The sequence below is a fragment of the Salmo salar genome, chromosome 03 (genome assembly GCF_965601325.2).
Source record: "Salmo salar chromosome 03, fSalSal1, whole genome shotgun sequence".
Lineage (NCBI taxonomy): Eukaryota > Metazoa > Chordata > Actinopteri > Salmoniformes > Salmonidae > Salmo > Salmo salar.
In genome coordinates, this window is record NC_138293.1 from 27052967 (window position 1) to 27074197 (window position 21231).

At 41.9% G+C, this 21231-nt stretch overlaps 1 protein-coding gene across 1 annotated transcript in view; it reads left to right on the forward strand.

Annotated features, from left to right (window-relative positions):
• The window catches only part of LOC106599343 (cadherin-18), a 110196-nt gene that overhangs the window by 73070 nt on the left and 15895 nt on the right, over positions 1-21231 (forward strand). The window contains exons 3-6 of the mRNA XM_014190534.2: positions 9342-9636; positions 10095-10214; positions 19933-20100; positions 20592-20779. Coding sequence (XP_014046009.2) covers positions 9342-9636; positions 10095-10214; positions 19933-20100; positions 20592-20779 — 771 coding nt within the window. The remainder of the gene's footprint in view (positions 1-9341; positions 9637-10094; positions 10215-19932; positions 20101-20591; positions 20780-21231) is intronic.

Sequence of the window (21231 nt, forward strand, 5' to 3'; positions counted from 1 at the left end):
TCAGACAGCTAACTTGCCGGTGCTAGCAGGCTAGCAGAAGGGCCTTAGGGGGATGTCGCGACGGAAGAGTCTGTTGTAGCCCCCTTGAACGGTTACGTCGGCAGACCAGTCGTGATGGATCGTCAGGGCTCCGTGTCGGCAGTAAAAGGGGTCCAGGCCAATTTGGCAATATAGGTATTGTAGCCCAAGGAGTGGCTGATGGACCTCTTCAGCTAGCCGGGATATGGGCCTAGCACGAGGCTAGTTCCAGGCTAACTGGTGCTTGCTTCGGGACAGAGACATTAGCCAGGGGTAGCCACTCGGATAACAGCTAGCTAGCTGCGATGGTCCAGGTGAAAAGGTTCAGAGCTTGCGGTAGGAATCCGGAGATGTGGAGAAAAAGCAGTCCGGTATGCTCTGTGTTGAATCGCGCTTTGCAGACTGGCAGGAGTTGACCGGGCTATGGTTAGCTGATGAACGCTAGCATTGGCTAACTGACTACTAGCTTATTAGCTGGCTAGCTTCTGTTGGGAATTCCGGTTCTAAAGTATTGAAAATAGCAGATCCATACCACATTGGGTGAGGCGGGTTGCAGGAGAGTATGTTGAAATTGAGGTTAAAAATAAAAAAAATATATCCAAAATGTATACAAAGAAAAAAAAGATATATACACCGGACACGACAAGACAAAGACAAAGACATCTGAACTGCTATGCCATTTTGGAAAATACTGAACGGGGTATGGTAGTAGGTGTCAGGCGCACCGATTTGGGCCTGACCTAGAAAACTGTGTTATACTTTTCACAGCTTCAGATGTGTCAGCGTGATGAAAGGATGAAAAATGGCTACATGTATCTGAATTTTCTCAACTCTGCTCTGCTGTGACTAATTAGCTATACAACCTTCTCCTACATCACACCTACTATATATAGCTAGCTGTTCTCTGTATAGGCTAGACATGTACTGCACACTGAGTGTTGAAACTACACTTTCCTCTGATTTAGATAACAAGGTTACAGCCCCAGTCCACATACATCCCAACCTCTTATCAATCAATGGGATTGACGTGTAGAGGTGGTGTTGGTGCAGCGGAGGCCAGAGATGGTTGATATAGTAGCACACCGTTAGTACTACCAAGTCTCTCAGGCAGCAGTGCCATCACCTCTCACTACACTCTTTGAATAAATTGTTCCAAAAGGGTTCTTCGGCTGTCCCCATAGGCAAACACTTTTTGGTTCCAGGTAAAACCCTTTTTGGTTCTAGATAGAACTCTTGGGTTCCATGTAGAAACCTCTGTGGAAAGCGTTCTACATACAACCAAAAAGGGTTCTACCTGGAACAAAAAGGGTTCTTCAAAGGGTTCTCCTATGGGGACAGCTGAAGAACCCTTATTGGTTCTAGATTGCACCTTTTTTCTAAGTGTAGAATTAGATAGTATGATTAAATATCCCTTATCAGACCTCAGAGACAAATATTACATCAAATCTTTCACCCCGGCTCACTAATACCAAGACTGGGTATGAAACAATTATTGTCAGTGAGCTCTTGCTGCAGCATAAAAATTGACCTTTCCATCAGCGTGCCTCATGTAATTTGTGGTTAGCAGAGGGGGTAGATTCCTGATTTAATCAGTCGGCAGGTTCTTGGAGCGTAGTCAGTTTATCAGCCTCTGTACAAGCCTATACCAGTGAACAGGGCTCCATGGGAATTTAGTGAGTGGATAGCTGCCAGTGTATGGGAAGACAGTTTTGTGTCATTATTTAAGTGCATTCTAAATGGCATCATTGTGTAATTCAATCAAATCCTACAAAAGAAATGTGTAGGCTATGCAGTCTTTGTTTGCAAACTAGGCTATTGCCTCCCTGTACATACAAACTTCTTATTCCAAAAAACGCTTCTAAAACTGCTTCTAAAACTGGAAGTATCTACAGTACGCCTGTGAAAGTCTATAACTGGATGTAGTAGTAGAGGGACTTTACAGTGAAATCTTGCAGTATAGCAACTAAGCCTATTTTTCCTCCCGGTAGATATAAACTCAGCAAAACAAGAAATATCCTTTCACTGTCAACTGTGTTAATTTTCAGCAAACTTAACATGTGTAAATATTTGTATGAACATAACAAGATTCAGAAACTGAGACATAAACTGAACAAGTTCCACAGACATGTGACCAACAGAAATGGAATAATGTGTCCCTGAACAAAGGGGGGTCAAAATCAAAAGTAACTGTCAGTATCTGGTGTGGCCACCAGCTGCATTAAGTACTGCAGTGCATCTCCTCCTCATAGACAGCACCAGATTTGCCAGTTCTTGCTCTGAGATGTTAGCCCACTCTTCCACCAAGGCACCTGCAAGTTCCCAGACATTTCTGGGGGGAATGGCCCTGGCCCTCACCCTCCAATCCAACAGGTCCCAGATGTGCTCAATGGGATTGAGATCCGGGTTCTTCGCTGGCCATGGCAGAACACTGACATTCCTGTCTTGCAGGAAATCACGCACAGAACAAGCAGTATGGCTGGTGGCATTGTCATTCTGGAGGGTCATGTCAGGATGAGCCTGCAGGAAGGGTACCACATGAGGGAGGAGGATGTCTTCCCTATAACACACAGCATTGAGATTGCCTGCAATGACAACAAGCTCAGTCGGATGATGCTGTGACACACCGTCCCAGACCATGACGGACCCTCCACCTCCAAATTGATCCCGCTCCAGACGCTCATTCCTTCAACGATAAATGCGAATCACCCCTGGTGAGACAAAACCGTGACTCGTCAGTGAAGAGCCTTACAACAAGCCTACAAGCCCTCAGTCCAGCCTCTCTCAGCCTATTGTGGACAGTCTGAGCACTGATGGAGGGATTGTGCATTCCTGGTGTATCTCGGGCAGTTGTTGTTGCCATCCTGTACCTGTCCCGCAGGTGTGATTTTCGGATGTATCGATCCTGTGCAGGTGTTGTTACATGTGGTCTGCCACTGCGAGGACGATCCGCTGTCCGTCCTGTCTCCCTGTAGCGCTGTCTTAGGCGTCTCACAGTACGGCCATTGCAATTTATTGCCCTGGCCACATCTGCAGTCCTCATGCCTCCTTGCAGCATGCCTAAGGCACGTTCACGCAGATGAGCAGGGACCCTGGGAATCTTTATTTTGGTGTTTTTCAGAGTCAGTAGAAAGGCCTCTTTAGTGTCCTACGTTTTTATAACTTCGACCTTAATTGCCTACCGTCTGTAAGCTGTTAGTGTCTTAATGACCGTTCCACAGGTGCATGTTCATTAATTGTTTATGGTTTATTGAAGAAGCATGGGAAACAGTGTTTAAACCGTTTACAATGAAGACCTGTGAGGTTATTTGGATTTTTACGAATTATCTTTGAAAGACAGGATCCTGAAAAAGGGATGTTTCTTTTTTTGCTGAGTTTAGCATTTTCCCTTATGTGAAATTCTATAAAGTAAAGGCGTACCAAGCACAACTCATTCTTACACAAAAAGTGACAAAAAACTCACCATATGGAAAAAGTGGACAGCAGACACACAGGTTGCTTGCATATCGTGAAATCAGATCCTGCTCTGCATCCATTCTGCAACCAGGCCCCTGGTGATATATTACCAAAGTGGATAGTTCCATATATTTATTTATCTATTTATCTGTTTGGGGTTTTTCCCCCCACGGCTCTTTTTTATCCTTTCATCTCTTTGATAATGCAGGGCCTCGGGTAAGCATCAGTCATGAGCTGTACTCCCATTACCCTGCTAGTGAATAAAGGCACCATAGCGAAAGATAAATGAATGCTACTTCCTCACTGCAGGCAGCGTGTTCTGTGAGTGAGAGCAGTATTCTGGGCCAGTGTAAATGCTTGCACCAGCCCAACCTTCCTGAGAAAGCCAAGGTTATCATCACAGTAGTTCCACCAACTTCCACTGAATGACATCGGCCTTGGATTCTTATATACTGTATATTACACCTACTGCGTACTATGTAATAACATTTATTCTTGTGTCGTAGCCTATTACACTGTGTTTTGGAGTGTCCTAAGAGGACAATAAAGTCCACTACTTAATGCACATGTTGTAAATTTGGTCCTTTATGGGTCCTGGACACCCTCCATATGATTCTGTAGCAAACAGGGTTGCTGCGTGTACCCTCTTCAGACATGGGAGGCGGTGTGGAGGTGAACACTGTCTTTGCTAATTGCTCTCTGCTAAGGGATTACACTCACAGCCAAGAATTAAGAGCAGCGTGTGTGTGTGGTGTGTGTGTGTGTGTGTGTGTGTGTGTGTGTGTGTGTGTGTGTGTTTAACTATACTTGTGGGGACCAGAGGGTTAGTTTTAGGGTTAGTGTTAGGAGATTGGGTTAGGGTTAATGTTAGATTTTCGGTTTAAAGTTAGGGTAAGGGTACAGGTTAGAGTTAGGTTTAGGGTTAGGGGTTAGGTAAAATAGGATTTTGAACAGGACTGAATTGTGTGTGCCCACAAGGTTAGTTATACAAGACTGTGTGTGTGTGTGTGTGTGTGTGTGTGTGTGTGTGTGTGTGTGTGTGTGTGTGTGTGTGTGTGTGTGTGTGTGTGTGTGTGTGTGTGTGTGTGTGTGTGTGTGTGTGTGTGTGTGTGTGTGTGTGTGTGTATGTGTATGTGTGTCTGAAGGGTTGAAGGTGGAGGCAATAAAAACCATACACTGAGGAATGTATAAAATACAGCTTTATGATTGTAACTGCCAACAGCTGTTGGCTTTATTCTTCATTCAGGACATTTCCCCTCACAGTCTGTGGAGAAAATAGCATTCTGCCGAAGAGCAAACACTTGCATTCATAATAGGATAACTGACTTGGCTGGCCAGTTGTGTTGTTATACAGATGATGCAAGCCAGCTACAACAGCTTTGGTGCTGTCAAGGGATTCACAGCTTTTCTTTAATGGTTTGTTATCCATCATTCACTTTCATCCTTACAGAACCACCCTCAGCATCAGCACCACAGCTGTCTGGAAACACGGAGGCTTGGGTGCATCCCAATAATCTAGCCTTCCTCCTGATGTGTGCACTTGTTCACGACTCCCCCAAAATGTAAAAGCATTGGATTGGTGAAGGCATGGGCTAGAGGGAGTTTCCATAGACCAGCATCTTTTTTATGCATGAGGGCAAGTGAATAACAAGTGATTATTGCGATTCAGCCCATGTTCTTAAGAAGTGGTGTATTGATATGAATGGAGAAGTCATACTCTGGTTGCTATATTTATGATATTCTATCAGTTCCATTTTAAAGCTAATGGGGGTGCTTTACACCTCTCTCAAACGACCTTCCATGCCACTTGACCTGTTAAGTGTTTGTAAAAAGCCATGTGCCAGGCACGCAGGCACAACCCCGAAATATTCAGACGACACGTCAACAAGGTACCACAGATTTAATTTGCAATGATGCAACTCGGTGTAGCACAACTAATCTGGATAGAGCTGGATTAACCCGTTTGTGTGTTCACACATTGCATTGGCTTTGTTCTGCTAGGCTACGAAGGGGGATACATTAGTATCAAAATGTCAAGGCAGTTAGAAACACTGTTCTTCTTGTTCTTGTTTTCAACGTTTTACATCAGAGTTGACACAGCCTTTTTATATAGATCAGTATGATATGACACCCCAATGATTTAGACTAGCTAAAAGAGTGTGGAATTTCTTTGCATAACATAGGCTGCATGTGATATGTCACAACAACAATGATGCATGATTTGTTTATGGAACGATGTACGCTGAGAGTCGGGAAGCAAGTTCAGGGAGTGAATACATTTAATAAATAAATGAAACAAACATGTAACACAAACAGCGCACCGACTTGGAACAGAAACAGGAACAATGACGACTGGGGAAGAAACCAAAGGGAGTGACACGTAAAGGGCAGGTAATCAAGGAGGTGATGAAGTCCAGGTGAATGTCATTATGCTCCTACCGCTGGTGACAGGTGTGCGCCCTAACGAGCTGCCTGGTGACCTAGAGGCCGGAGAGCTGTATCAGCTGTATAGCAGAGACTTTCCCATTCAGGATATGTATGAATTAGTAATGTCTACACTAGAAACAGATTCTTTTTTTAACCTCTGAACACTAAAATGGCATGTAGTGATAGCGTTATGCAGCTATGTGAAATTAAAAAAGAAAAATTCTGCCAGTCTGCTTTTGATTTAAGTGAATGCAAAAACAGTCACTTACACAGGCTGCTTGTACACTAAGGGTGGGTTGCACCAACATGGATTTCTTAAACTGGGTTAAATCAAGGTTTATCTATTCATCTTGTTGCACCAAATGTTAAACCTAGTTTTAAATGAACACTAGTAATATTAAATCATTCCTCTAATCTAAATTTAGTTTTCACTTTAAACCTAGATTAATTTTAAGCCTGTTGCTCAAAGAATGTAAAAAAATATATATACATTTATATTGGAGATTAATTCTGAACTGCCACTTGAGGTGGTTTAACTGATAAAATGGCAGCATATCTACTGTGGAGAGACCAAAACTACAGAGTTCTTCAGAAAATAATTAGAGACAGGTTGAATCCTGTTGAGTTTAGGATAATTATCTCATTATTAGTAGGCTATTTACGTGCCCATTTTGTACAACAATTGAATTGGGGCTTATGATATGTCCAGCCTTGGTACGAATGATGATGTTATGCAACATGCTGTAACGGGCCTGATAATGGTAACATTGTAGTGTAGTATCAATCAAATGTATTTATATAGCCCTTCTTACATCAGCTGATGTCACAAAGTGCTGTACAGAAACCCAGCCTAAAACCCAAAACAGCAAGCAATGCAGGTGTAGAAGCACGGTGGCTAGGAAAAACTCCCTAGAAAGGCCAGAACCTAGGAAGAAACCAGGCTATGAGGGGTGGCCAGACCTCTTCTGACTGTGCCAGGTGGAGATCATAACAGAACATGGCCAAGATGTTCAAATGTTCATAGATGACCAGCAGGGTCAAATAATAATAATTACAGTGGTTGTCGAGGGTGCAACAGGTCAGCACCTCAGGAGTAAATGTCAGTTGGCTTTTCATAGCCGATCATTGAGAGTATCTCTACCGCTCCTGCTGTCTCTAGAGAGTTGAAAACAGCAGGTCTGGGACAGGTAGCACGTCCGGTGAACAGGTCAGGGTTCCATAGCCGCAGGCAGAACAGTTGAAACTGGAGCAGCAGCACGGCCAGGTGGACAGCAAGGAGTCATCAGGCCAGTTAGTCCTGGTGTGAGAGAGTGAGAGTGAGAGTGAGAGAGAGAGAGAGAGAGAGAGAGAGAGAATAAATAAAGAATATAAATAAAGAATATAAATAAAGAATATAAATAAAGAATATAAATAAAGAATATAAATAAATACTTAAATTCACACCGGATAAGACAGGAGAAATAATCCAGATATAACAGACTGACCCTAGCCCCCTACACATAAACTACTGCAGCATAAATACTGGAGGCTGAGACAGGAGGGGTCGGGAGACACTGTGGCCCCGTCCGACGATACCCCCAGACAGGGCCAAACAGGCAGGATATAACCCCACCCACTTTGCTAAAGCACAGCCCCCACACCCCTAGAGGCATAACTTCAACCACCAACATACCATCCTGAGACAAGGCCGAGTATAGCTCACAAAGATTTCCGCCACGACACAACCCAAGGGCAGGAACCCGGACAGGGAGATCACGTCGGTGACTCAACCCACTCAAGTGACGCACCCCTCCTAGGGACAGCATGGAAGAGCACCAGTAAGCCAGTGACTCAGCCCCTGTAATAGGGTGAAAGGCAGACAATCCCAGTGGAGAGAGGGGAACCGGCCAGGCAGAGAGAGCAAGGGCGGTTCGTTACTCCAGTGCCTTTCCGTTCACCTTCACTGGAGTAATATGGAGTAATATGATCAAATTAGCATTAACGTTACTTTGAAAGTGCATTATAGGCATTGATATTTACCAGTTATTTATGCTTACTAAATATTGATGGGTCAAGTTGTCCGTCGTCATCATAGGGGTTATGGAGAGGTGCAAACTGCTGTCACTAGTCATAGTTTAACTGATCCAGATTCAAAATTAAGTGGGGCAACACATCTCTGATTAATTATAAACCTAGATTTACAAAACCTAGATTAGCTCTAATCTTAGATTAATTTAAACCATGTTGGTACAACCCACCCTAACATTCTGTAGATTTATACAGCAGGTACAGTACCCCTCTGGTAAACTTATTTTTAAGTTATGGTTTAGTTACTACCATTGGAAATGCTCATGGAAAATAAGGGGCAATTTTTGTTCCTCTCCTGAAGTGACTGAACTAGAATCGACCTCAACCCCAGGGGTTGCAACCAAAATGATTTTCCAATCGTTTCATTCTGAACAGAACCACTATATATTTTTTTCCCGTTAGACTGTTCCGACCAGCAGAATAAAGTTCTGAACCAGTTCGAACCCCCAAAAACTATTTGTTTATATCGTTCCTTTCTGTTCCTTTTTAACCTGTAAAATCAAGTTTTTTACATTTAGCTTATTAAGTTACTTCACCAATCAGTGCAGATAGAGCAGGCAATCTAGTTGTTTACATGCATGATGGACTATGGCGCAAGATGCGACTGCAATTTTGCGGGTGGGGAGAGTGCAAGAGAGGGTTGAGCACTGGGCATCTTGTTATGACATGCATTATCTGAATTAGGTCCACAGAATTATACCTAGGAGGAATGGCTTCTATGGACGAAATTTGAATGTCCTTTGAGCTAGCTAGCTAACAAGCTTGTGTGTGCAGAGCGGAACCAGAATTAATGAGGTCACAAGGGACACATCTTACCTTCTTGTTGTTAATACATCCAACGAAATGCGATAACTATGCCTATAGTATCCTTAACCAGCATTGAAAAAGTTTATCCATTCTTCTGTAGCTAATAAATAATCTCTATCTTCTGAACCAAGCTTCTAAAATAGGTACGGTAGCCGATGCTTCAGAGGGGGAGGGGCAGGTAGCCTAACACACAAGCAAAGATTTTCTGCTTGCAGAAGGCAGACACTGGAATACATTTTTGAGTGACAGAGTGAGGGCTTTGCATTAGAGCTTTGTTCCGTTTTGTTTTGGGACTATGAAAAAAAATCTGTAATGTAAAATAACGCTATTAAACGGTTCCCATGCTTTTAAAATAATGGTTCTGTTCCGGAACAGTATTGATCATTTTCGTTCCAGGTTCCGTTTCTGTTCATTGAAAAATGTCCTTATTTTCCGGGTATTTGGTTCTGTTCAATGAACCGATTCCAACACATGGTCAACCATGGTGTTGAAATCCATGGGTATAGTTTTCTATGTTCAAATTAGTATTGTTATATCTGTGTGTAAAATTTCTGTAATTTCCTTCCCAGCTGCACTCCAACTCAGACAAAGGAGACGGCTCCGTCAGATACTTGCTGACGGGAGAGGGCGCTGGCACTATATTCGTCATCAATGAGGTCACAGGGGACATCCATGCCAGCAAGAGCCTGGACCGGGAGAAGAAGGGCCACTATGTCTTACATGCCCAGGCCATCAATCGTTACACCAATAGATCTCTAGAGCCTGAGTCCGAATTCATTATCAAGGTCCAGGATGTCAACGACAATGCACCGAAGTTTCCAGATGGCCCATTTGCTGCTGCTGTTCCCGAGATGGCCGATGTTGGTAAGGCAGAATACTGACAACATCTTTTTTTGAAATGCTGGGTGCACCTGGCTGGAGGGAGCTGGCTTTGTACCCTGACTGTGAGAGCAGTCACATCATTAGCTGGGTCATCAGTATTGCTACAGATCCCTACTGCATCCAGAGGCAGTCAGGCATTAATGCACAACTCTGTAAATGGATTTTGACAGTCCTGATAAATGGGTTTGGATTAATTGGGCGATAACAGATTTCGGCCTCATTTTTGTGATTCAGAAACTCTCTGTGGTATTTTTAGATTTGCACGTAGTTTTACTATAAGAAAACCCTGACAATATAGTGAGTTGTGCTACAGTATGCCATTGTAGTTTCTACATTGATCATGGCACATTGTACTTGTACTGTCTGTGAGTTTGTGTGGTTGTAGTTGTATGGGTTTTGTGTGGAAATACAGTACTGATATAACCTTTCCTTCCATGCAGGCACATCAGTGTTTCAGCTCACAGCCACAGACGCAGACGACCCCACCTATGGGAACAGTGCCAAGATTGTGTATAGCATACTACAGGGACAGCCTTACTTCTCTGTAGATCCAAAAACCGGTGAGACGCCTGCCTTCTACTTAACATTCACTGCAATATAACGCTGCATGTGTCAATTGCTTCTGCCAAGTGAAAATAGCTTTGTTCTACAGTATATGTTTTATTAGATGTTGATTGTTGTAATCAGGCTGTTAAACTGTGAAAAGGGCCAAAGTGCCTCATGATGATGTTTAATGACACAGCTGATTACAGAGGCAATATGCTCAAATTGGGTCTAGTTTTAGAGAAGGCTGCGGTACTATATCGGTTCAATAAATTACACAGTCGAAGGAAAAAGACAGCAATAGTGTTCCTTGGTCTTAAAAAGAGATACCTGCCAACTGTTCTGTATTCTAGCATTCTAAATCCCCCTCCTGCTCATTGTATAAAGGCTCTCAGACATCTTGTTCTTTGCTTTGAAGACATAAGAGAAATAAAAAAGCCTTGAATAACTTAAAAAAAAACATCCACCCATGACAAATTACACAACATTACCAAAAGTATATGGACACCTGCTTGTCGAACATGTTATTCCAAAATCATGGGCATTAATAGGGAGTTGGTCCCACCTTTGCTGCTATAACAACATCTAGATGTTGAAACATTGCTGCGGGGACTTGCTTCCATTCAGCCACGAGAGGATTAGTGAGGTTGGGCGCTGATGTTGGGCGATTAGGCATGACTTGCAGTTGGCATTCCAATTCACCCCAAAGGTATTAGATAGGGTTGAAGTCAGGGCTCTGTGCAGGCCAGTCAAGTTCTTCCACACCGATCTCAACAAACTATTTCTGTATGGACCTTGCTTTTTGAACGGGGGCATTGTCATGCTGAAACAGGAAAGGGCCTTCCCCAAACTGTTGCCAAAACATTGGACGCACAGAATTGTCTACTGCCAATGTTTGTCTATGGAGATTGCATGGTTGTGTTCTCGATTGTATACACCTGTCAGCAACGGGTGTGGCTGAAATAGCCAAATCCACTAATTTGAAGGAGTGTCCACATATTCTGTGAGGATGCTTTTCAAAGGATTCCAGTCAATGTAATATTAAAACGTTTTATTTCACCTTTATTTTATCAGGTAGTCATACTGAGCTCAATGTTTCTTTTACAGATGAGCCCTGAATTACAGTTAATAGAGAAATACACACATCTAAATACAAATACGAAATGCAAGCAAAAAGAAAACACAGTCGTACAAACAAACACATTCGTCAGTAATACGGTCCTCAATCAGCTTTTTGAATTGCCCTAGAGGCACCAAAACATCAAATTGAAGAACATTTTGAAGATTGTTCCACAAATAGGGTGTAAAAAAACTAAAAGCTGATTTACCTAACTTAGTAGAGACCAAAGGAATTTAATCCCTGAGGCTGTGTAATAATAATAGTTAGATTAGAAATGGCTAAATATTTGTGTGTCTGTGGTGTGTGTCTGTGTGCAGTGCATCCTGATCCTGGGTCCCATGTGGCTCAGTTGGTAGTCCATTGTGCTTGCAATGAAAGGGTTGTGGGTTTCATTCCCATTTGGGGCAAGTATGAAATATTTATGCACTTACTACTTTAAATTGCTCTGGAAAAGAGCATTTGCTAAATGACTAACGTGTGTGTTACAGTGATTTGCATACCTAAAGAGAACAAGGTATAAATATAGACATAAGTTGTTTTCTTTGCTTCAACAGTCAATGTGTCAATGTGTGTTGAGAAGGCAGAGTGAATCTAGCAGTGAGACTGTATTATATGCCATCTGTCAATACTCAAGATGATAGTCCTAGCTATGTTCTGCTCACATATGCTCAAGTGCTATTGACACACATCAACCCCATGTGCCATGAATGTAACCAAGCACTGGTATTACTGCAGTGATGGGTCTAGTTTTGTCATTGTGTCATCTTAAAAGTATGTTTTATCGATGTCCATGTTGCACTGCTTAGCTACTTGAGTGAGTGGTCCTGATTTGGTTTGAGGCATAGATGTGAAAAACCTGGCTGGATTGTGGCCATGCCAGCTGTTCCTGCCTCTCTCCAGCAGCTTATTGGGGCCCCATCAGCAGGAGACCCGGTCACTCAGCCCATAATCAGAGCAGAATCAGAGCTGCCTCTACACTACAATCATCTGTCTGTGATCAGGGAGTGAGGTGTTCAGCTCCTGACCAGTGATCATCACTCACACGCACAAAAGCACACATGCACACACGTACATATGCATGCCCCCCCACACACACACACACACACACACACACACACACACACACACACACACACACACACACACACACACACACATTTACAAAAAAGCTTCCTTTTCAGACATAGCTAATCATAACCCATACAAAAAGCAATATTTGGACGTAGTGAGCATGCAAATTAAATATGAAGCCTTTCTTAATTATAATCGACCCTTATACAGCTGTAAAAAGGTAGATTGTTAGCATAATCAATCTGACATGGATCAGGAGGTTGAATAAAAGACCTGATAGGATATTATACTAAAACATCAAGAACAGTTTACCTGTATCTTCCAATAGACAACAAAAGTCTGGCAGGTAATATTGACTGGTGTAAATAAAGGACCCAGAGGAATATTTCATAATAAGACCTGCATTTAATGGCATTGATAACCCATCCCTGATCTGACTAACATAATTACAGTAAGCTACCAGTGTTTCCTCCATTATACTCCTGTTAGGAGTTATATAGACAGCGGTGGTGGAAAAAGTATCCAATGGTCATACTTGAGTAAAAATATAGATACCTTAATAGAAAGTTGCTCAAGTAAAAGTAAAAGTCACAGTAAATACTACTTGAGTAAAAGAATTTGGTTCTAAATATACCTAAGTATCAAAACTAAATGTAATTGCTAAAATATACTTAAGTATCAAAAGTAACAGTAGAAGTATAAATCATTTAAAATTCCTTCTATTAAGCAAAGCAGGCCGCACCATTTTCTTGTTTTGAAAATGTATGGATAGCCAGGGGCACACTAACACTCAGACATCATTTACAAAATATGTTTTTTTGTTTAGTGAGTCCGCCAGATCAGAGGCAGAAGGGATGACCATGTGTTTTCTTGATAAGTGTGTGAATTGGACCATTTTCCTGTCCTGCTAAGCATTCAAAATGTAATGAGTACTGTTGGGTGTCAGGTAAAATGTATGGAGTAAAAAGTACTTTATTTTCGTTAAGAATGTACTGAAGTAAAAATAAAAGTTGTCAAAAATATAAATAGTAAAATTAATTATAGATACCCCAAAAAACGACTTTAGTAGTACTTTACACCACTGACAGTAAGGAGGACAGCAACTTTCCCGTTTGCCTTTCAAGTAGGATAGGTTTTTTTGTTTGTTTTCATGCAGTCAGGGATACCGTCCATTCCACTGACTGAAAGGCTGACACGTGTATACAAAGTGAGCAGGGATTATACAACTTTTAACTTTTGATCAATTGAAGGAATTGCCTGCTGTCCTTTTGGATTTGATTGATATTTACATTTTCACAGTCAGTTTTCTCTAATAATATGTAGTTCATTCACCCCCTCCAACGAAGCTAGCCATCTGGCAAAGCATTATAGCCAACATACTGAGCCATATTGATCTTTAAATAAATATCTCCAGAAGATGGTGTAAGGAACAATGGGCAAATGCCTGACAGTTTGTATGTAATATTACGTTATTTTATCAGATTGCACTAGAATACTTGTTAGCAAATGTCAGCTTTGCATCAATCATTGGTATTGTTCTTACTGTATAATGAACAACATGCCTGAACTCTGAATTGCCTTGGCTAAATGAGCAGAGTAGGCATTGTCTACTCTTCAGAGGATCCAGAGCAGAAGGGACTTGTAGTACAGTAGTTTGGCTGTGCCTCAGAGAGGCAAATGGACTACAGTATTGGCTGTGCCTTTGAGAGTCCCTGGGTCAAGAGCAAAGTCAAAGACATCACATCACCCACTCTGGCTGGTCCTGAGAGCTGAGGGAAAATGACTGGGGAATCCCAAGGTCAATTGGAAAGCAAACAACACAACAACATTGCCCTAACAGCCTTGTATCCCTTGTCACAGTGGCACTACATTATTCATAGTGATGGGGGGGGATAAGCACATTGACATATCGTAATAATATTTTTTATGATATATCGTATCATATTGTTTTGACAATATCGCAATATTATTTTTGCGCTAGTTGGCGGTACCTGCACCAAAACTTATTTTTCCTTCATAGCTTGTTCTCCATCATATTTTTAATAGGGAGCCAGTTTGTTTTCAGCACTTTTATTTTCATGACTGATCAAAACTCATTTTCTCATGGCTCTCTCTTGTCCCTCTACAGCAGACATATGGTGAGCGATATGTTTGGACCATGTAATCGCATATAAAATAACAGTATTGTGTTACAATACATATAAAATTCTGAGAATCACAATACATATTGTATTGGCACCTAAGCATTGTGATAATATCATATCATGAGGTCCCTGGCAATTCCCAGCACTAATTGTTCCCGTATAATGAGAATGGAAGCTGAACAAATTGGTTCTATGGTAATGCCTTAACCTGGACAGAATGAGAATGGAGAGAGAGCGGAGTATAATCCATTTGCTGAATTCTGTTATTTGGTCGGGCTAAATTCAGTGTATTCATGTTCAGACAATTTTTTTCTTCTTCCACTGGCTGAATACTGAGAGGCTTTTAAGCATTATTGTGCTTTTGGTGTGTTGACAGCTGAACTTACTTGTCCAGGCAGGTGGTTTGTGGCCACAATGTGTTTGGTGCAATCTCTATGACATTCTCTGGGGCGGAACACTTCTCTGTATTCATTTGTTCTGGCAGGTTGAGCTATCTGTTAGCATGTTTTTCTTTCTCTCGTTTTCTCACCATCCATTCATTCATTCATTTGTTCATTCATTAATTCGTTCATTAAAGAACAGGAAGACATTTGTTGAGCATTCAGCGACAGAGTATTTTAGTTTCTGAAAGGAAAACAACCCTGTGAATTGTTGCCCATAAGAAACACCATAGCATTGGCAAGGTTTTCAAAAAACATCTTCTTCTTTTTTTGTTACATTATACAGTAATTTAACTGTAACCTTGGGAGGCTGTATTTCAGTGCCTTCATGGTTGTAAAAGTCAGTCAGGAAAGCAAAGGCTAGCTTTTTCAAGCAGAAATTTGCATCCTGTAGCTCTAACTCCAAAAAGTTTGGGGACACTGTAATGAGAACCAGAGCACCTCCTCCCACTGCCCACTGCACGGTCACCACCGATAAATCCATGATAATCGAAAATTTCAATAAGCATTTCTCAACGGCTGGCCATGCCTTCCTCCTGGCTACTCCAACCCCGCAGCTACTCGCCCAAGCCTCCCCAGCTTCTCCATAACCCAAATCCAGATAGCAGATGTTCTGAAAGAGCTGCAAAACCTGGACCCGTACAAATCAGCTGGCTAGACAATCTGGACCCTCTCTTTCTAAAGCTATCCGCGGCCATTGTTGCAACCCCTATTACCAGCCTGTTCAACCTCTCTTTCGTATCGTCCGAGATCCCTAAAGATTGGAAAGCTGCCGCGGTCATCCCCCTCTTCAAAGGAGGTGACACCCTAGACCCAAACTGTTACAGACCTATTTCCATCCTGCCCTGCCTATCTAAAGTCTTCGAAAGCCAAGTTAATAAACAGATCACTGACCATTTGGAATCCCACCTTACCTTCTCCGCTGTGCAATCCGGTTTCCGAGCCGGTCACAGGTGCACCTCAGCCACGCTCAAGGTACTAAACGATATCATAACCGCCATCGATAAAAGACAGTACTGTGCAGCCGTCTTCATCGACCTGGCCAAGGCTTTCGACTCTGTCAATCACTGTATTCTTATCGGCAGACTCAATAGCCTTGGTTTTTCTAATGACTGCCTTGCCTGGTTCACCAACTGCTTTGCAGACAGAGTTCAGTGTGTCAAATCGGAAGGCTTGTTGTCCGGACCTCTGGCAGTCTCTATGGGGCTACCACAGGGTTCAATTCTCGGGCTGACTCTTTTCTCTGTATATATCAATGATGTCGATTCCCTGATCCACCTCTACGCAGACGACACCATTCTGTATACTTCTGGCCCTTCCTTGGACACTGTGCTAACTAACCTCCAAATGAGCTTCAATGCCATACAACACTCCTTCCGTGGCCTCCAACTGCTCTTAAATGCTAGTCAAACCAAATGCATGCTTTTCAACCGTTCACTGCCCGCACCCGCCCGCCCGACTAGCATCACCACCCTGGACAGTTCCGACCTAGAATATGTGGGCAACTTTAAATACCTAGGTGTCTGGTTAGACTGTAAACTCTCCTTCCAGACTCATATTAAACATCTCCAATCCAAAATGAAATCTAGAATCGGCTTTCTATTTCGCAACAAAGCCTCCTTCACTCACGCCGCCAAACTTACCCTAGTAAAACTGACTATCCTACCGATCCTCGACTTCGATGATGTCATCTACAAAATAGCTTCCAATACTCTACTCAGCAAACTGGATGCAGTCTATCACAGTGCCATCCGTTTTGTCAACAAATCACCTTATACCACCCACCACTGCGACCTGTATGCTCTAGTCGGCTGGCCCTCGCTACATATTCGTCGCCAGACCCACTGGCTCCAGCTCATCTATAAGACTATGCTTGGTAAAGCTCCACCTTATCTCAGTTCACTGGTCACGATAACAACACTCACCCGTAGCACGTGTTCCAGCAGGTATATCTCACTGATCATCCCCAAATCCAACACCTCATTTGGCCGCCTTTCCTTCCAGTTCTTTGCTGCCAGTGACTGGAACGATTGCAAAAATCGCTGAAGCTGGAGACTTTTATTTCCCTCACCAACTTTAAACATCAGCTATCTAAGCAGCTAACCGATCGCTGTAGCTGTACATAGTCCATCTGTAAATTGCCCACCCAATCTACCTACCTCATCCCCATACTGTTTTTATTTTATTTACTTTTCTGCTCTTTTGCACACCGGTATCTCTACTTGCACATCATCATATGCTCATTTATCACTCCAGTGTTAATCTACTAAATTGTAATTATTCGCTCCTATGGCCTATTTATTGCCTACCTCCTCATACCTTTTGCACACACTGTATATAGACTTTTTATTTCTACTGTGTCATTGACTTGTTTATTGTGTTATTGGCTTGTTTATTGTTTACTCCATGTGTAACTCTGTGTTGTTGTCTGTGTCACACTGCTTTGCTTTATCTTGGCCAGGTCGCAGTTGTAAATGAGAACTTGTTCTCAACTAGCCTACCTGGTTAAATAAAGGTGAATTTTTTTTTATAAATAACTATACTGATAAAAAGCATGAGCTGGCACACACCCCAAAAACGCTGGTAGAGGTGCTGACTAACGGCGAGTAAACTGTATGGTATAGAAATAAATTCTAGAGTGTGCGACTCTCTTTTACAAGCTCCCAGTAATTTATTGGGTAAACCACCAACATGGGCTCCTGAGTGGCTCAGCAATCTAAGGCACTGCATCTCAGTGCTAGAGGCATCACTACAGACTCTGATTTGTTTCCAGGCTGTATCACAACCAGCCGCGATTGGCAGTCCAATAGGGCGGCGCACAATTGGCCCAGCATGGTTAGGGTTTGGCTGAGGTAGGCCGTCATTGTAAATAAGAATTTGTTCTTAACTGACTTGCCTAGTTTAAAAAAATGTAAATGTTTCGGCATCACTGTGCCTTCTTCAAGGGTAATGTCATGAATGCTTGAACCAGGTTATGGAGACAAACAGTGCAATTAGTGCACCCAGTGACAATAATGAGGGGTGTGTCATTGTTACATTTTTCTTTTATTCTCATCACCATAGTAAGACAATAGTTTACAGCATGTTGAAGATATTAGGCTATTGTTATCATACCGCTACATTGTTTTCATTTCATTTCCTCTTTGCAACATGTGATCTTTTGATTAAAGCGTAATGCATAAGAAGCATCATCAACAATTATCATGCACTACGGTTGAACCAAAAGATTACATGTAACAAAAATGAAATGGAAACAATGAAATATGGATATTAAATTAAATAATTGGTATGTAAATAATAATGTATGTTGATGCTATTACTATGTACAATATCTAATTATTGCAATATGATAACAATGGCCTAATATATTCAACATTCTGTAAATGTTGTCTTTTAACAGTTACATTGTTTTCATTAGCATCACCCTAATGACTATGACACACCCCTCACTATTGTCTACATAACCTGGTTCAAGCATTCGTGACATTACCCTGAAGAAGCCACAGTGATACCGAAACGTTGGTGGTTTACCCAATAAATGACTGGGAGCTTGTCTATAAGTATGTACTTGTAGGCTAACCTTGGTCTTTTGAAGTGTGGATACATAGGGTAAAAAGCAGACTGATGTAACCACTACAGTATCAAATAAGTTACAAGGACTCTTCATACATTGGAGTGAAGCCATTTCACGCAGGTGCTCTAAAATGTTATGTCCTTCAACTGTATGTTCTGAGTAAACGTATCCTGCTCTTTGTCTGTTCATTGAATGTCACTGTATTCGTTGACAAGACATACTGCACTAATTATCTTGATAAACATATAAGGCACAGAACCAATATGTCCTGACTGGTTAATCCACACATTCATTGATTCAATGTGTGGGGGATGGGTTGACTCGTATTTTCAATTAAGGTTATCACATCTCAAAAAGCTTGGGAAATAACCTTCTTTGAGACGAGTCGTCTTACTGTAATCCATGTGATCCCAATAACTGACAAATGCCTGAGTGTTCCGGAATAACTAGTTAACCCCCACAGTGTGACACCACCCGCAGTTAACTATTGCATGTCAGACCTTGTGTTCTTCCGTTTAGTGGTGGTTGTTCCAGCCGATGTTCCACCGAGGACACCTTGCTTTCAGTACTGAGTGAGCTATGTCCTGGCTGTTTTCCCCTTGGCCTTCCTCTTGTACAGGTGCACAATGTACAGTATGGTCAATCTGTTCTCTTTTCCTTCTAGCCCTTGTTCAGTCTTCAGGGTAAGATTAGGGCAGATGGGATTCTCCTTGGTAACGCTGTGAAGCGAGTAATGCAGCATAGCAGTGCCTCTGGCCAGAGCACGGTGTTTAGGTGCGGGTCTAGCTGAAGGGAGAGGAGGTAGGAGAGGAGGTAGGAGAGGAGGTAGGAGAGGAGGGGGTGGCAAGCTGATAGTTCAGAGAGGGGCAGGGCAAGCCAAGCTTGCTTACGTGTTAGCATATCAAATGGGGTAATGAGCCAGCACAGGGGTGAAGCATGGGGATGGAGACATTAGGGGGTTTTGGCGAACATTGTTTTAAAGCTGGTTGTAATTATGGCTGAATATAGAAACCCTTTATGAATGATTTATTAACGTGAAGTGATACTCAATTTGAAGAAATCAATGTTCCTTCTCCTGTACAACAAGTCAGACTGTCTTTTCCTGCCTTCAAACTGAATGAAAGTGACCGGCCTCTTATCCATCCAAGATTGGAATGATGCTGTTGAGGGTGTCTCAGGGAGAGATGGGATATGCAAAAAACGAATTTACAATTCATACATGCGTATTCATACACGTGTGAAATAGGACAAATATAATAAGCACCCACCAAATGATTATTATTATTGTTATTATCATCAAGACATACAGTGTCTACTCTAACAGACCATGTTTAATTATGGTTATTTGTGTGATATAATGAGCATTCTTGTCTTATCATTACCCAGGTGTCATCAGGACAGCCCTATCCAACATGGACAGAGAGGCCAGGGAACGCTACTCTGTGGTGGTCCAAGCCAAAGACATGGCCGGCTCGGTGGGTGGGTTGTCAGGCTCCACCACCATCAATGTCACACTGACAGACGTCAATGACAATCCTCCTAAATTCCCCCAGAGTATGTAGACAGACGTCTTACTGTTTGTTTTTCTACCTCACTGTTTGTCCTTACAGATTGATTCTCTGCTGTAATAAAACACAATATTTTTATAGCGCTATATCGAATGCTATACAGGAGTTTAAAACACAAAGATGCTTGTACTGTGAGTAATGTACGATATAAATAGAATCATAGAATCAGTGATTCTGTTGATGTGTAATGCTCAGCCAAATGTTATTTTTAAAAACAACTTCTAAAGTTGTAGCCTATAATAGATGTTTTGCTAATTTGGGAGTGGCTATAAGTGATACAAACATGATGTAGTGTGTAGATGATCGTTGAATTGCAAGCAGGCAGGAAATGGGATTAATTAACCCATTCATTCACATTTACAGCTAGCTGGTATGCATAAACAGTAGGCTAATTATTCCACCATCTACTCATAAATGCTTTATCATACATGCTAAGATAATAACTTCTTGCTTATTCATGTGCTCATCCCATTACAGAAAACTACCAGCTGTACGTTCCAGAGTCTGCTCAGATTGGACAATCTGTGGGTAAAATCAAAGCCAATGATGAAGATTTGGGCGTTAATGCAGAGATGAGGTACAGCATAACCAACGCAGAGGGGAAGGCCATGTTCTCCATCACTACAGACACTGACCAGAGGGAAGGCATCGTATCACTAAGACTGGTACAGTACAGTGCTGATGCTCACCTTCATTCCATCACAACAACACCTATGCTTACGGTTCATGTAATAGTCCACTTTTTTAAAGATGGATATCAAATCATTTAAAAATAGATATACATTTTTTCACATGCGCCGAATACAACGGGTGTAGACCTTACTGCGAAATGCTTACCAACAGTGCAGTTTTAAGAAAATAGAAAATATTTACTAAATTAACTAAAGTAAAAAATAAATAAAAAGTAACACAATAAAATAACAATAACGAGGCTATATACAGGGAGTTCTGGTACTGAGTCAATGTGCAGGGGTACAGGTTAGTTAAGGATACCCTGGGAAATCAGATAATATCAGGTAATTACAAATAATTGCCTAATAAATATGCCAGGAGGTTACCAAATGTTAAATACTATTAGTAAGTACCCATTGTTACCTTGTACTTTCTCAAATACTAG